Source organism: Erpetoichthys calabaricus, chromosome 12 (assembly GCF_900747795.2).
Source record: "Erpetoichthys calabaricus chromosome 12, fErpCal1.3, whole genome shotgun sequence".
NCBI lineage: Eukaryota > Metazoa > Chordata > Cladistia > Polypteriformes > Polypteridae > Erpetoichthys > Erpetoichthys calabaricus.
In genome coordinates this window covers 40,403-58,249 of record NC_041405.2, presented here as the reverse complement: position 1 = coordinate 58,249, position 17,847 = coordinate 40,403, and the positions used below count along the sequence as shown (strand labels likewise).

The 17,847-nt window shown below is 39.0% G+C and overlaps 1 protein-coding gene across 1 annotated transcript in view; it reads left to right on the top strand.

Moving 5' to 3' along the window:
* Nucleotides 1-17,847, top strand: part of LOC114661595 (ataxin-2-like) — a 48,356-nt gene that overhangs the window by 19,726 nt on the left and 10,783 nt on the right. Inside the window, 3 exon segments of the mRNA XM_028814722.2 lie at nucleotides 593-684; nucleotides 780-1,007; nucleotides 1,093-1,862. Of these exon segments, the coding sequence (XP_028670555.2) occupies nucleotides 593-684; nucleotides 780-1,007; nucleotides 1,093-1,862 (1,090 nt within the window).

The following is a 17,847-nucleotide window of genomic DNA, read 5'->3' as shown; positions in this document are numbered from 1 at the left end:
TGTTCAATACTTACTCCCTGTGTCATTCCACTTTATTACACATAATTTATGGACTTATTTGATTTGATTTCTTTGCATGTGTGGATTACTTGGGTTGTTATGTTGACACGTTTAATACTTATTTTCTCCACTGTATGCACATTACTTAAAAAGAGGTATTTTTTTTCCAGAAATGTAGGGGTTTAGTTTCATAATGCAATGACAACTATCTAAAGTTTCTTCTTCTTACCTCAAAATAGCTATTTCTTTTATAAACTCTTAACTACCATTTCACTGTTAAAAATCATGCTTTACAAGTTGGTAACATCAGTCTTTACTGTGTTAAAATATTTAATACCCTAATATTATGAAAAACGAGTTTTAAAATGTTTTTCCCACATATTTTGGAGCTAAGCTGTTCATTTTTTATCGAAGTAAAGATGGGATTAGCTTGCAATTGCTGATAACCATGTATGGTAATCATAGATCAGATACTTGGAATTGACATAGTTATCTTATACCACAGTAAATACACATGACCTTGAGCAAATTATCATTTTTGCCATTTTCTAATGAACTCTTAATTATCTGTGTGTGTTGTTTGTATTTCCAGGCCAATGGGTGGGATCCCAATGAGATGTTTCGGTACAATGAAGAAAATTATGGAATTAAGTCCACCTATGATGCTAGCCTGTCTCTCTACACGTGAGTATTGTGACCAAACTAGTGCACAGTAGTCAAAGACTTATTGCCAACTGTCTCGGTCCTTACTGTTTTCTCTCTTTCTGTTTCACCCCAAGTGTTCCTTTAGAAAAAGGAAACTCTGAGCAGTACAGACAGAGAGAAGCACGTGCTGAAAAGTTGGCCAGTGAAATTGAAGCAAGCCCCCAGTACCGGCAGCGAATCTCAATGGAAAATGATGAAGGGCGGTCTGAGGAAGACAAATACAGTTCTGTAGTTCGTGAGAGAGATCGAGACAGTCCTCGAGAGAAGGAGCGGGATAGAGACAGTCCCAGCTTTTCAAGCAGGTGGGGTGTATATGAATATGCATTTTCGATCTGTTTGATATTATGTCCGTTCAGAGTACTTAGTGCCTTGTTTTCCCATTTTTAGGGAGGGCAAGTATATTCCTCTTCCTCAGCGTGCTCGAGAAAGTGGCAGCATGAGAGGAGCTCCCAGAGGCTCCAGCAGCAGTGGTGCTGTGGTGGGATCCCAGACGCAACGTGGTAGCCTTAGTTCAAGTGGCCCTAGGACTGTGGGAGTCGTATCCAGTTTGCCCCCAAGGTCCACAGCCAACCAGTCCACTGAAGTAAATCAGTCTCAGTCCCGCAGTTCTTCTGCCCTGTTGGATGCTGGTAGCCCATCACTGAGGAGCTCTTACCACAATCACCATCATGGAAGCAGTGTGACATCAGAACGTGGCAGCCCACAGACTCACCATTCAGAATCTTCACGTGGACACACGTCTGGATTTCACCATGTTTCTCATCACCCTGAGCAGCGCAACTCTCTTCATTCTCCACGGTCACATAGCAACTCTGAAAGCAGAGCTGCTTCTACTTCAGTGGAACCAAGCAGCAGCAGTCCTGTTGCTGGTAGTCGCATCATTACTACGGAAGTGTGTGCAAACACACTATCTGGTTCCAGCCCACGTAATCACGTGGCTGGGGAAAGTAACCTTCCAAGCACCACTAGTCCTGTGCCAGGAAGCAGCAGCAGTGGTGGTGGCCAGACTCAGCGTAGTACCTCCAGTGCTTCTCCTGCCGACATTTCTGCTCCCCAAGCCATGGGGCCACAAAGGTACTCTTCTGTAGTAGAAAGCAGCAGCCAGACGTGTGGTGGTAGCAACACAGTTGTAGAACCTCAGCGGGTGGTTAATGGAGGTAAGGATGTTTAAAACATTTTTCATCTTCTCCTAAATGGCTATTGGTGGCACTGCATGACTTTCACTTTTGTAACTTCCTATGACAAGAGCTCTCAAATCACTGTCTGTTTACTCTTTAGATATTAAAGTTAGTAATTTAGAGTTGAGCTTCTGTAGTTAGGGTCTTTTCAATGTTAAACTAGAGACATCTCAAAGGAATTTAGCAGAACTGTTGGGTCTTCAAATTACAGACAGTGGGTCTGTTTTCAGTTTTCTATTGAACCAAAATTCTAAAAGAATCCTCCATTTTATATTTTGTCATTGAAAGCACCACCAGGAGGGACATTAAAGATCAAGCAAAATTACAATATTACAGAAGATCTTAGTACTATAAAAGCGAAAAACAACACCAGTTCAAGTAAAATCAAAAGGACATGTAATGATGGATGTCAGAAGAGATTAAGAAGCGTTCTAATGCATTCTACCAGCAAATAAAACCAAAAGAGCTTTACAGGTCAAAAGTGCACGGTGTGGTTGCTTTTATCAAACTGCCTAAAAATGATTTGGTGTGTCACTCAACATCAATTTGTTAGGACTTTGAAAGAGCAATGTAGTGAAGATGGGCCACGTGTGAGATTTCTGTTGGGTCCAAATGTTCATACTAGACAGCTTGTGGTTAATCTCTGGTTTGAACAGTAAATAGATCTTATAACACACAGTGGAGTCTCAGTACAGAGGAGGCCACTCCATTAGATCAAATTCACTGTTGTGTTGTTCCTGGAGGATCTCTAGTAGTTTGCTAGCTCAAGGGTGTGGAATGTTATGCTGAAAAATTTTGTTCACAGGTAGAAAAATTTTGGTATTACTTTAGATTAAGTGTCCCTAATACGCTGTTCTTTCCATGTAATTTACCTGTTTAATTACTGAGTAACCAAGTGTTATTACCTTGTACTTTCTGTGTGATACAGTGTAATGGTATTGTTAAGTACTTAATTGTAATTCTACAATTTTTATAAGTATGTATGTACAGTGATTCCTCGCTATATCGCGCTTTGACTTTGCGGCTTCACTCCATCATGGATTTTAAATGTAAGCATATCTAAATTTATATCACAGATTTTTTGCTGGTTCGCCGATTTCTGCGGACAGTGGGTCTTTTAATTTATGGTACATGCTTCCTCAGTTGGTTGCCCAGTTGATTTCTCACAAGGGACGCTGTTGGCAGATGGCCGAGAAGCTACCCAACAAGAGCACGTATTACATATTAAATAAAACTCCTCAATGATATACGATATGCTTCCCACGTGGTGCTTCGCATACTTTAAAGCCCGAACTGCACATATTGATTTTTGATTATTTGCTTTTCTCTGTCTCTCACTCTCTCTGACATTCTCTGCTGCTGACGGAGGGGGTGTGAGCAGAGGGGCTGTTCGCACACTGGCCTAGAGGATACAGACGCTCCTCTAAAAATGCTGAAAGACTACTTTCACATTGCTCCCTTCCTTGCAGCTGCTTTGTCCTGCGTTGCTTCGCATACTTAAAAGCCCGAACAGCCCTATTGATTTTTGATTGTTTGCTTTTCTCTCTCTGTCTCTCTCTCTCTGGCATTCTCTGCTCCTGACACGCACTCCTTTGAAGAGGAAAATATGTTCACAGTTTTTTAATTGTGAGATGGAACTGTCGTCTCTGTCTTGTCATGGAGCACAGTTTAAACTTTTGACTAAAGGGTGTTATTTCATGTCTAGAGGGCTCTAATAATGTTAAAAAACGTATTTAGAAGGCAGTAAACAGGTTTTCTACGCTCTAACTGCGAAAATACTCGATTTATAAATAAAGAATCCTACTTCGCGGAAATTCATTTATCGTGGTAGAGTCTGGAACAGATTAACCGTGATAAAAGAGGGTTTACTGTATATACCTAACACCTAGTTACACTAAAATTATACAGGTAATTACACAGTAAGTACAGCATAATTAGGTACACCCTAATCTAAAGTGATACAAGCATTTCTTCCATAAAAGTTTGTATCTGACTACTTTAAATGTTCTTATACAGTAAAACCTCGATGACCTGTCAGGGGTCAGGACCGAGGCCATGACAGATAACAGAACAGCTACTTTAAAAATGATATACAGTAGATTAGTTTAGCAAATACAGTAATCCCTCGCTATATCGCGCTTCGCCTTTCGCGGCTTCACTCCATCGCGGATTTTATATGTAAGCATATTTAAATATATATCGCGGATTTTTTGCTGGTTCGTGGATTTCTGCGGACAATAAGTCTTTTAATTTCTGGTACATGCTTCCTCAGTTGGTTTGCCCAGTTGATTTCATATAAGGGACGCTATTGGCAGATGGCTGAGAAGCTACCCAACTTACTTTTCTCTGTCTCTCTTGCACTGACTTTCTTTGATCCTGACGTAGGGGGATTGAGCAGGGGGGCTGTTCGCACACCTAGACGATACGGACGCTCGTCTAAAAATGCTGAAAGATTGTCTTCACGTTGCTATCTTTTGTGCAGCTGCTTCCTTAAACGACATGCTGCATGGTACTTCGCATACTTAAAAGCTCGAAGGGCACGTATTGATTTTTGCTTGAAAAACAAACTCTGTCTCTCTCTATCTCTCTCTCTCTCTCTCTCTTTGTCTGCTCCTGACGGAGGGGGTGTGAGCTGCCGCCTTCAACAGCTTTGCTTCGCATACTTAAGCCAAACAGCCCTATTGATTTGTTTGCTTTTCTCTATCTCTGTGACTTTATATGCTCCTGATGGGCACTCCCTTGAAGAGGAAGATATGTTTGCAGTCTTTTAATTGTGAGACGGAACTGTCATCTCTGTCTTGTCATGGAGCACAGTTTAAACTTTTGAAAAAGAGACAAATGTTTGTTTGCAGTGTTTGAATAACGTTCCTGTCTCTCTACAACCTCCTGTGTTTCTGCGCAAATCTGTGACCCAAGCATGACAATATAAAAATAACCATATAAACATATGGTTTCTACTTCGCGGATTTTCTTATTTTGCGGGTGGCTCTGGAACGCAACCCCCGCGATGGAGGAGGGATTACTGTATTCGTATTTATTTACAAAAAATGAAACTCTGTTAACAAAATATAATATAGTATTAACAAAATTGATTACTTTATATAATATTGTAATGACCAGCTTAGTAAGCAAATATAACTTGGATGTCCAGGAGTTTTCTGTGTTTTCATAACAAATGGTGCCCAGTCTTATACTTGGTTATTTGGGTTATGGAGCGCATCTCTAAAACAATAAAAGAAAGCTTTCCCTACCAATAATAATCTCCTGCCACTCATGTTCTGTCTTTTTCTATTCCGCAAACATTCCTGCTTATTGTTTCCTGATTCCCTACTCAAAACTTCCTTCCATTTCACCTTCTTTTTTCTCCTAACTTCTTCTGACACTCGTGTACGCCCCTCACAGTGCAGAAAAGCCCTCCCTTCACCCAGTCTAGGGATGCACCGAAACGGGTATCTGGTATCGGCCTCGATACCACATTTTCTAAAGTACTCGTACTCGTTAAAAGTCCCCCGATACCGGGGACTGATACCACGGTCTGAGAAATGTCTATGTTTGAGTGGCGTGTAAGGGGTTAATCACAGGCGCCGAGTGCCCGCCCCCAGGCCCCGGCTGCAGCTCAGAGCGGGGAGAAGGCAAGGTGAGGCGAGACATGTCAGCCGTGTGGAACTATTTCAAAGTGAATGAAGACGACAAAACAAAGGCGGACTGCAAATTGTGCTCAGCGAAATTGTCCAGAGGAGGCTCAAAAGGTAGCGCATTTAACACAAGTAATTTAATCAAGCACCTAAAATCCCAACACGACAACGAGTACAAAGAGTTTACCCACGCTTCTAAACCAACACAACCCACGCTGCAGCAAACTCTTGCAAGACGAGAGAAAATGTCCAGAGACAATCCACGTGCTGTGAAAATAACACAGGCAATTATCGAGTACATAGCATTGAGTGACCAGCCACTCTCAGAGGTAGAAAATGTGGGATTCCTGCGTCTCCTCCATGTTCTGGAGCCCAGATATGATATCCCAAGCCGCCGCTACATGACTGACACGGAGCTGCCTAAACTACACGACTCCGTGAAAAAACATATCCACAGCCTACTGCAAGCCTCCTGTCCGTTTAGTTTCACCACGGATATTTGGACAAGCAGTGTTAGCCCCGTGTCGCTAATTAGCCTAACCTCCCAGTGGATAGACGAGAGTTTCTTGTTTTTTTTGTTTGTAGTACTAGGGTGTTGTACCGTGTTAGCCATTATGAATGTAGAGAAAAGCCAAGCAAAATGACACCTTTTATTGGCTAACTAGAAAGATTACAATATGCAAGTTTTCGAGGCAACTCAGGCCCCTTCTTCAGGCAAGATGTAATCGTTTTTAATTTTTTGTAATTGTTTTTTTTGTTAAATTATATGACTAAAGCTGTTACCTGTAAATTTAAATCATGTTTTTATTAAGTACTCGGTATCGGCAAGTACTCGGTATCAGCGAGTACTGAAATGCAAGTACTCGTACTCGTTTTCCAAAAAAGTGGTATAAGTGCATCCCTAACCCAGTCCTATCACTTACACAGCATTCGCTCTTTCTGCTCCCGCGCAGCTCATCATAAGCTGCCTGCACGTCACAATACATTTTCGACTCGTTTTTCAATTTTGTCAGCATCACACTTTATATCGTTCACTGTTATTTTTCCTACTCTAAATTGAAGCAATACTTGAAGAGTTTTTACCATTTCATAAATGTTTAATAATTTCAATTTTTTTGTGACAGTATCAACTCCACATGAATATGTTTATCGCCCATAACAATGTCTAGTAGTTTAATTGTAACAGAAAAGCTATGAAGCGCTATTAAGGTATGAAGGTGTGTAACTGACACTGTGATTTCAATATGCGGCATGACTCATGATGCTGGGGGATAACACAACGTTGTTCCAGTGTATCGTGAGGCAGTAGTAATAGGTAGATGCTGGGGTGCACAATATTGTGGGGTTTTTTTTGTTTGTTTTTTTGGTGTTTTTGCCCTCATGTGTTTGTGATTTAAAAAAGCGGTCTGTTTACCTTTAGCAACCATATTGGTAACTGAATGTTAGTCTCTTGCCTAGTCTCTTGCAGTGCTGTAAAAGAGTTTTGGCCCATTCTTCCTCCCAGAACTGGTTTAGTTGAGTGGCTTTTTCTTTCTCATCATAGACTGTTCATTTCAGGTTCTTTTTAACATTTAAACTTTTATTGAACTTTTCCAAAACTCTTAATTTCCTAAGCATTCTCATAGAGACTTGTTTTGCATTATTGTCATTCAGTATGACTCCCCAGCATTGTCTTTCGCTTATAAAAAAACATTTAATGTGGAGCAGAGTTCTTTGTTTATTCAGTGATGTCAAGGGTTTTTTTTTTTTTTTTTGTAAAAACTCTTTTTCAAGGCTCTTTAAAAGGTTAGGGTAAATATAATATAATATAGTGACTTAGCTCACAATTCTAAAAAAACATAAAGTGAAAAGGTTCTTTACTTCCTCTTAGTGCAAAATTATTAGGTTACAGCCCTGAAATGTTCTTTGGAAGCTGCCTTGGGTTTTTTATATTTTTGCTCCTTCAGATACATTTAAAATTCTTAGGTCTTCAGGGATGCACCATGAGCAAGGTATAGCACCTAATTTTATTTTAATAATCATATCAAGGGGACTGTGGAGGCCAGAGAGAGAGTTAAACCCCTATGTAATTAGCCAAACACATAAATGATTAAGGTCTATATAAGTTATATCTGTATTTCTGTCCAAAGCCAATAATTATAACCATTCACAGTGTAGTAGGTAATATTAAAAACCATACTGCCTCTTCCACAGTTATTAAAACAAAACTATAAAGTAGAATGTTTTATACCTCCAGGGAAGAAAAATAAGTAGTCTGATGTGAAACTGGCACTTACAAGATTATCTGCAACTCATTACTTAAAGACACAGACACTCCTAATACACACATTTTTACAGGACATTACAAGAACAGGCTTACTACCACTATTGCAGAATTTAATATAAATACAGAATAACTGTAACTTGTAATGTAACTTAGTCTGTTACATATTGTAACAGATTAAGAGATTTTGACTCAACATTGCACGTGTCTAATAACTATTTTAATGTTGCATCTTTCAGGCATATAGCCTGTTTAAGATATTATATCATCAACTCATAACTAATTAAAATCTAAATAAAAAGTAAGCGTGGAGACAGATCCTTTACATCATACTTTTCATAAAAGACAGGGTTACATTATATTAGTTGTACTGACTGACACCAAGCCTTGCAGTCTGAAGTGAATTTCATGCTTTAAGTTTTTAATATGTTGTGTTTATCACTGCAAATATGGTTGCAGGAGGCCAGTTCTCATCACCACACTTTGCCTGTCTGACAAATTCAACAATATCTTGAATACCTAAAAAAAACTTTCATTCAGTATCTCAAAGCAAGAATGTTCTCTGTAATGAATACCAGAATCGTTAATCTTGGTGGAGAAAAACTTAATCACATTGATTCCAGTTTTAAATTTTGAGTGATGCTGTATGTTTAAATGTAACATTGAACCTATCCATCCATGTCACACTTATTTCTTCGGTTGATTTTAAATTTGTATGCATCAGAGTGATGTAGAGAAAACTAATAGAAGAATTATGTTTATAGGGCCTGAGTGACTTGAATCATGATGGTGACTTGAATTCCTTGAAATTTATAAATATCCTGCAAGTCATTTGACCAGAATGGCCATTCATGTGTTTTTACTTTATCAGACTTTTAATTTAGTACAGGCTTCAAAGGAGTTGAACCTTATTCAGCTACCAACTGATTCAGCATTGTCTTTATATTGTGAATGAAAACTGGGGCAAGTGCACAATACCTGTTTTATTTTCCTTTTCTGTGTGAGAAGTTCACGTTTGAAAGGCATCTGCTGTAAATATTGTCCAACAGTAACCAGACTTCTGCTGCATTCATTGCCTTTTACAACAGTCAGTCTCCAGGGAAATAGATGCTTTTGTATGTTTAGATAAAAATGTGCTAATATGGCAGCAATTTTTGTTTTTATTTATATTAAACTTGTTCAAGTGCAAATTAAATTAAAAATGAAGACTCCTTAACAAGCCTGGAAAGTAGATTATCATGTGACAGATGGTGATGTTTATATTACGTCAAGCAAAGTTTATTATCATGTATATTTGGTACAATAAAATTTTTACTTGCATACCTCCTCAAAACAGTTTCATACCATAAAAAAATCAATAAACAAGAAGTATAAATAGCATGCAGCATATACACATGTAGTTAGATTCAATAGATATTTGCCATTATTATATATACTCAACTTTATGTATTAATATTTGTTCTTATGGTTTCATCTTTAGCAACCATACAGCTTGTGGGTGGATATAAATGCTTTATGAAAGTGAAGCAAAATATACACCTGAAAAGTGAGGAATGTGTTAGGGTAAGCTAACTTCCTCAGAAGTCTCTAATAAAATGTTATGTGCTTTCTTGTTGCTTTCCTTGTCTATCAAAGCCAGGAATAAATCATACCTGTCTGTAAATGGACTGCCAAGGTTCAAGTAGTTTGATATATTCTCTAAAGACATGAAATCATTGATTCCTATAACCGGTGTCACCCTAAAGAGTAATGTACAGGGTCAGCTAAATCAGGGGTAATTCTTTGAGTCTTGGGGTAATTGATCTTTTTTTAATACAAGAAAGTGTCCTGAAGTTTTTCAGCATTACGCTGATTCAGATAAACTGTGATGTAGTGAACATTGACTATGCAGCAGCAAAAGGCATCTCACTACAATGTTGGATTTAAAAACCTGCATTGTCAGACTCGAAGGGTTTTCATCAGATGGCTACGGCATCAGTTTTGAAGACGACACATTTACTTGTCAGTGTGCTGGTGTGGTAGCTCACATTTACTTTCTTTTTAAAAATTAGCTAATAAGATGCTCTTTCTATGGTTAAGAATGATGCAGAATATGCAGATGTAGGAAAGACATGACTTTGCAAGTATTGTCATCATCTTCTTGTAGTTTTTGTTTTTAGCTCTAAATAGAAAATTAATAGCACACACTGCCCAACAAAAAAAAAAAACTTTCGGACTCGTGCATTTCAACTTCCTGTTTCTGGGCCACATGTCAATTCTTACGTTAGTGAGACTTTATATTTTCATAATTAGTTTTTGATATTATGAAGTTGCATTACGTTTACTATCTAATAATTTGTGCATTTCTGTGTTACATATTTTATTTCTTTCCATTCACACTCACGCGTGCTAGCAGGACACAGTGAGACCATACAAAGTTAAGAAGGCTAGGTGAAAAATAAATAGAAACTTCATTAGTCCAAAAGGAGATTGTTCTGTCGGCTGCACTTTCCATCTGCTTTTGTTCAGGTGGTTCACAGTGGTAGCATGCTGAGCTGAATGGCTTCCCCTCCCTAAATTCAGCCGTGTTTATTACTACAGATAAAAAGTACAGAAATTAATCTTGAATTCTTATTCTATTGATTTAAGTTTTCAGGATTATATAATGATTCTCAATAATTTCTCAGGATCTCTCTAATTTCAGTACCAAAGATATGATCTTTATTCACATTATTATAGTAGTAGTAATAATAATAATAGTAATAATAATAATGCATTATGTGCAACCACTGCTGCTTCCCGAAAATGCATGAATACTATGGATGGAGGAAATATGTGAGCACATTTTCATTTATTGATTAAGACTGGATCAAGTAATTTTCCAAAAATCCATGTCAACTGGACTAGGAGGATGACTGAGAAAATGGCCACAAGTCATGTACAGGGATAGTTTTAATTACTTTCTTCCTTTGTTACTTCACTCACACCAAGCAATGAAAAACTACAAGACCGTCAAAACATTAGTCCACCCACAACAGAAAAGTAAGTTAAATTCTCCTCCACCAACTAAGTGACATGGGATACGTGTTTCTGCATGCTACCCAAGTAGGTAAATAATGGTGATCACCACTCTGTGTGTGCTTGTCCATTTATTGGGTGTTGTGCAAAAAGCTAACCAGGTAAAGTCGTGCAGCCACACAGATGAGATTTTGTGAAAGGTAGTTGTTTGCACATTTTCAATCACAAAAGGAGCTAATAGTTCTTTACAATAAAAAAAGAAAGCAAAAATTGTGGAGCAATTATTGGTATTGGCTATTACAATAAAAAATGTGACAGTAATTAACTACTTTAACCAAAGCTGTTTCTATATTGTATTTTGATCTAAAATGATCCACAGTAGAATTTTCATTCAAATAATTTCTTCACTGTCAAATATACTTTTTCAATATTTTTTTTTAAACAAATGAAAGGTTAATTGGAGATGATCTAAAACTGCCATAAGGTGGCACAATCAGTGTTATTTTTTTTAAGATGTGCTTTAACACTTTTTAAGGAATCTGGGAAAAATGCCAGAATCGAATGAACAGTTAAATGTGTTATGTGCCCTTGATCTGTCCCTGACTTAGTCAGCAGTGTTTATTGAGTAATTATGAAATTCAGGTGGGTGTATTTTGTTATAGGCGTTTTGTTTCACTCTGTTCACTGTGTTGTGATTCAGCAAGGTTCATTTTTGGTGTCTTTTATACTAAATCTTATTAATAAGGATGCTCAAATTAGGTTTTTTTAAGGACGGTACCGATCACTGATTTTCATATTAGTTGATCGTCGGATTGAATTTTTTCTTTTGTACGCTTTTAAAAATCTTTCTACACTAAGCTCCGGCATAACCAGATCTCATAGAAGCCTTATGTCCTATATTAAATTGTATTTTTATAATTAAAAATATTGACCACAGGTGCTCATTTTTTATTAACAAAATGAAATTCTGCAGGCTTATTGTTCAGTGACCATAAAATGCTTAAATAAATACAATTTCCTTAAAATACATACATGTGGATTCCAAATTATTCTAATCCACCTATCTTGGTATCATCGGCAAACTTAACCAGTTTGTTCTTTATATTCCTATATACAGTGATCCCTCGCTATATCGCGCTTCGCCTTTCGCGGCTTCACTCCATCGCGGATTTTATATGTAAGCATATTTAAATATATATCGCGGATTTTTCGCTGCTTCGCGGGTTTCTGCGGACAATAGGTCTTTTAATTTCTGGTACATGCTTCCTCAGTTGGTTTGCCCAGTTGATTTCATACAAGGGACGCTATTGGCAGATGGCTGAAAAGCTATCCAGCTAACTTTCTCTCTCTCTCTCTCTCTTGCGCTGACGTAGGGGGGTGTGAGCAGGGGGGCTGTGTGCAGCTGCTTCCTGAAGGACAGGCTGCACGGAGCTTCGGAGCTTCGCATACTTAAAAGCTCAAAGGGCACGTATTGATTTTTTTTATCTGTCTCTCGCTATCTCTCTCTCTCTCTCTCTCTCTCTCTTCCTGCTCCTGACAGAGGGGGTGTGAGCTGCCGCCTTCAACAGCTTTGTACCGGCGGTGCTTCGCATACTTAAAAGCCGTATTGATTTTTTTTTTGACTGCTTGCTTTGCACTCCTTTGAAAAGGAAGATATGTTTGCATTCTTTTAATTGTGAGACAGAACTGTCATCTCTGTCTTGTCATGGAGCACAGTTTAAACTTTTGAAAAGAGACAAATGTTTGTTTGCAGTGTTTGAATAACGTTCCTGTCTCTCTACAACCTCCTGTGTTTCTGCGCAAATCTGTGACCCAAGCATGACATTCTAAAAATAACCATATAAACGTATGGTTTCTACTTCGCGGATTTTCCTACTTCGCGGGTGGCTCTGGAACGCAACCCCCGCGATGGAGGAGGGATTACTGTAAATCATTTATATACCGTACACTCCCAAAATTTGCGGGGGTTACGTTCCTGGAGCACCCACGAATTGTGAAAAATTGCAACTTTTGGATGTGGTTAAAAATGCCTTTTAAATGCCTATTTTTATAGTTTAAACCCTAAATACAGTATGCCCCCAAAGCACTTTAATTTCGTTGCAAGCTCAGCTTAATACATTAATACATTACCTAAAAACAGAATGTAAAGGTAAACCCGTACACTGTACAGTACTGTACTGCTATGTCTCCCACGGTGCTAGACTGTAAAACACCGATGTTACCGCAATACGTACTGTAATTCATGCAAGCGCATTTTTTTTGGTATGCGCTGTCATTTTCTTTGTTATATGTATAGTAAAGACATAATTTCATTTAATTAAAATACAGTAAAATGTACGAGTGCTCACCAATGATGAATAATATTGATGATGATGATGAAGTAGCTGTGCAGTATGATGCAGAGGATTTAAAACTCCTCAGGTGGCACCTCTTCTTCAGGCGCTTCAGGAGGAGTTGTACCTTTGGACAGGTCTTCTTCTGGTGGGGTTTTGTGCTGGCTTTTGTTTATAGGTTTCAGAAACATTGTGATGGAAAGTTGCTACATTGTCTCCTGTAGCGAACTGCTGGTACGGTTCCCGTGCTTTCTCACGGATGATGTTACCATCCAAGGGGATGTTCTTCTTCCTGCCGTCGGTGATCCACAATGCCAAGACAGATTCCATCTTGACAATATTTTTATTCCTTATGGTCGTTACCTTTTTGGCACTATCACAAAAACTTACAGATACGGTACTCCAGGTCGCTGCTTTGTTCTTCTTTATGTAGCGTGTGGTGCTTTCATTAATGCCATAGTGGCGCGCTACTGCAGCATAACTTTTTAATTCCTGGAGCAAATGCAGTAGTTCAACCTTCTCCTGGAGTGTTTTAAACTACTTCTGCCGCTTAGACTCGGTGCCAGAAGCCTTAGAAGGTGCAGGTTGTTTCGGCTACATCGTGTGCGTTTAAGAATAACAAAATTAATACAATAACAAAATGGAATAAAACACGAGGACACTCAGCTGGAGACGCATCACAGGGCAGCAGCAAGGAGAAATGAATAACGCTCTTGGATTGAACACTTTCACCATCCCAAACCACGTTTCCCTCAGCGGTTGCCTACTGTTCTCTCTACAGCACAGTATTGCCACGAAAAAAGCCATAAAAAATTCCGGAGGATATTTGCACTTTCCGCTATTCTGCACCCATCCAAAAACATCACCCTGAACTCCCACTTCTTTAAGCTTGATGCCCAACCTCTCGTGTGGCACCCTTATCAAATGTTTTCTGAAAGTCAAGATAAATAATAGTATTGCTCCACTTTGATCATACTCTTTTGTTGCCTCCTCATAGAATTCCAGCATGTTAGTAAAACATGACCTCCCTCTTCTGACCCCATGCTGACTGTTCCGAAAAACCCCTGTTCTTGCACAGTGTTGCTCAATTTTATCCTTAATAATTCCTTCCATTAACTTTCCTGTGATGCATGTTAAGCTTACTGGCCTATAGTTACTTGGATCTGCCCTGTCACCGTTTTCATATAATGGGATTATATTTGCCTTTTTCCAGTCCTTCAGAAGCTCTCCAGTACACAGTGACTTCCTTAAAATATGTGTGAAGGGTTTATATATGTACTCACTAACCTCCTTAAGAACTTGAGGGTAAATATTATCTGGTCCTGGTGATTTGTTTCATTTCAGCTTGTTTAATCTGAGCAGCTCCTCTCCCTCAACATTTTCCAAATCTCTCAGTACCTCCTAAGTAGTCCCTGTTACCTCTGGCAGGTTATCCACTTGCTCACTTGTGAAGACCTTAGAAATATGTAAGTTTAGGGCATCCACTATTTCATTGTCTGTATCTTTTAATTCCACTTTACTATTTCTGATGCACTTGACCTCCTCCTTGACTGTTCTTTTACTACTAAAATACTGAAAGAATCTCTTTGGGTCTTCTTTCACCTTATTTGCTATATTCTTCTCCAACCGTCTTTTAGCCTCCCTGATATTCTTCTTATTGGTTGCCCTCATGTTCTCATACGCTCTACGATTCACTTTGTAGTCATAGGTCTTATCCATATTACTAACCGAGAATGCTAAACCGGATGGACGCAGGGACGCACACAGCGCCGCACGAGCAAAACACCCCCCCCCCCAAACACCCCCCCACACACACACACACACAAGCAACGGACTGGACACACACAAAGAGAACGATTCAACAAGCCCCTGGCACACAAAAAAAAAGAGCCCGCAAACCCCCCCCACACACACACACACACAAGCAACGGACGGGACACACACAAAGAGGAGGATTTAATCCCATTTCACACGAAACGGGACGCACACAAAGAGGAGGATTCAACAAGCCACAAGCACACAAAAAAAAAGAAGCCGCGAGCACCACACAAAGCCCATTGGACACGAAACGGGACAGACTACAGACATAGCACACGAAACGTACACAAAAACGACGATTCAGACCCACGACCACAGTAACATAAATAACAAATGACACACAAAGCCCCATTTCTAAATGAACCGTCCGTATTAAACATACGTCATCTCAACACGTTCACAATATGCAGCATAGGTAGATCTCATTACAATGAGGCACTATTAACCGTTCAACCGCAGAAAAGGCTCCATATTAACAGTGAGTGCGATCCTTCTTAGTACTTATCCATATTTCTCACGCTCAAGAACAAACAAGTCATGAATTCACGATCACAGGTACAAAACGATACCGCTCGGATAACGGGACCAAACACAATTCACACTATGCAGCATAGGTGGATCTCATTACAATAAGGCACTATTAACCGTTCAACCGCAGAAAAGGCTCCATATTAACAGTGAGTGCAATACTCCTTATTACTTATCCATATTTCTAGAAGAAAAAATGTCTCGGCTCCAAAAACGCAAAGCTCAACTAAAGCTTCTAACTAACGATGTACCTAAAAGTAAAAACTTTATGAACTGCATTAGATCCTACAATAGTTCATTTGCTTTTGCATCTACCGGAGTAAATATCAGGCCACCAAAAGGCAATGGCCCATACTGCTTTCGCATATGTGCACAAATACTGCATCGCATTGGAACAGTGCACCCTGAAACAAATCAACAACGCAAATATGCACAAATCTACATCCTAGATCCAGATGAGGCAATCTATCAATCAAAGTGCTGCATCGCAACAGGCACGGATTCAAAATGAAACACCTCCCGTCTCAGACATACGTTAACGGCAACGAAGGCTACAACGGGCTTCTCACACAGCACAGGCAAATTGATTACAGCTCCAAAACAACACGTCCCAAATACTACACATGCAACAACGCGCCTCTCAAACGGCACAAGCAAAACATACACCAGGAAAATTCATTCGGATTAATGAATGTCATTTGCCATCATTGTCATTCAGTTCACTTCCCTGAAGAAACAACTGGCAATACAAGTAATACATTTACACGTTGTTGTCAAAAGGGTCAAATTAGAAGCTTCTGTAGATATTCAGGATATGAATGTAAAGGAGGCAGTCTAACTAATGATGTACCTGAAAGTGAAATCTTTTTGAACTGCATTAGATCCTACAAATCGGTATCCACTATGAACATTAACGGTGGCACTGCACGTGACATCCGTCTTGCAAAAATGTTAATTATTGATGAATGTACAATGGCATCCAGTCACTTACTCAACACCATTCATAAACTTCTACAAACGTTTATGAATAATATTTGCTTTGGAGGAAAGGTACTTTTATTAGGAGGAGATTTTAGACAGTGCTTAGCTATTCTTCCACATGCCATGTGCTCAGCTATTGTTCAGTGCACCTTAAAATACGCAGACAATTGGCATTGCTTTCAAAAGATACAGTTAGTAAAAAAGATACGATGTCCAGAACCAGATCATAACAATTGCTTATTACAACTGGGAGATGGTACACTCACCAATACAGATGGACTTCACCCACATATTATTACAATTCCTCAAGCCTTTATCTGCGACGACTTAGTTACAGACAGATTTAGAACAGCAATCTCATTAGACCAAATACCCCTTTTAACACAACGCACTATATTATGTCCAAAAAATATTAATGTGAAAAACATAAATACCCAAGTCATTCCATTACTTCCTGGAGAGACACAACTCTCTAAGCTCTGACAAACTTGACTCTGATCACAACAATAACCATCTTCATTGACATTACAAGTTCTGACCTGGAATTACCTTTTACACTTAAACGGCGTGTACAAAGAAGTTTTCCAATAAACCTTTACACTGTGCAACACACTTTGTTTGCTTTCTATTTGCATCATCTACACCTTCACACTATTCTATATCTCATTCATACATCACGCTCTTTGTCATTCACAACACCAGGGGTTGGCGAGCGAAGCGAGCAGGGGGCGGAGCCCCCTAGTATTCCTTATAAAGCATTTCTTTTCCTGTGCATCTTCTGTTTTAAATCTTTATTAATCCACTGTGGAGTTTTTTTAATTTCCTGTTAATTCCAAATTTAGGTATTTATCTGTCCTGTATTACATGGAAAACATTTTTAAACCTCTAGAAAGTTGATTCAGTTCATCTGGACATAGTTCTTTTCCAGGGAGATGCCTTACATCACTCATCCAAGTGACTTCCTCAGTCTCCGTTGACTGCAGGTTTCTCCAACCTTATAAACCGTACCTTTGCATAATGACCGAAACTAGCACCATTGACTAACAATGGGCAGTGTGATCACTGATATGTACATTGTCCATTGATCAATGGCCATGAGTACCATTCACAGAGAGTTGGGGAAAGGCTGCAATCACAGCATTGTAAGATGGTGAAAGATGTACCCTTAGGCCTCCTCCTCAGTTCAGAGATGGTCGTTCCTTTTTCACGTTCACGTTTTGCAGCCTTTCCTCAACTCTCTGTGAATGGTACTCATGGCCATTGATCAATGGACAATTTACATATCAGTGATCACACTGCCCATTGTTAGTAAATGGTGCTAGTTTCAGTCATTATGCAAAGGTACTGTTTATAAGGTTGGAGAAACCTGCAGTCAACTGAGACTGAGGAAGTTACTTGGATGAGTGATG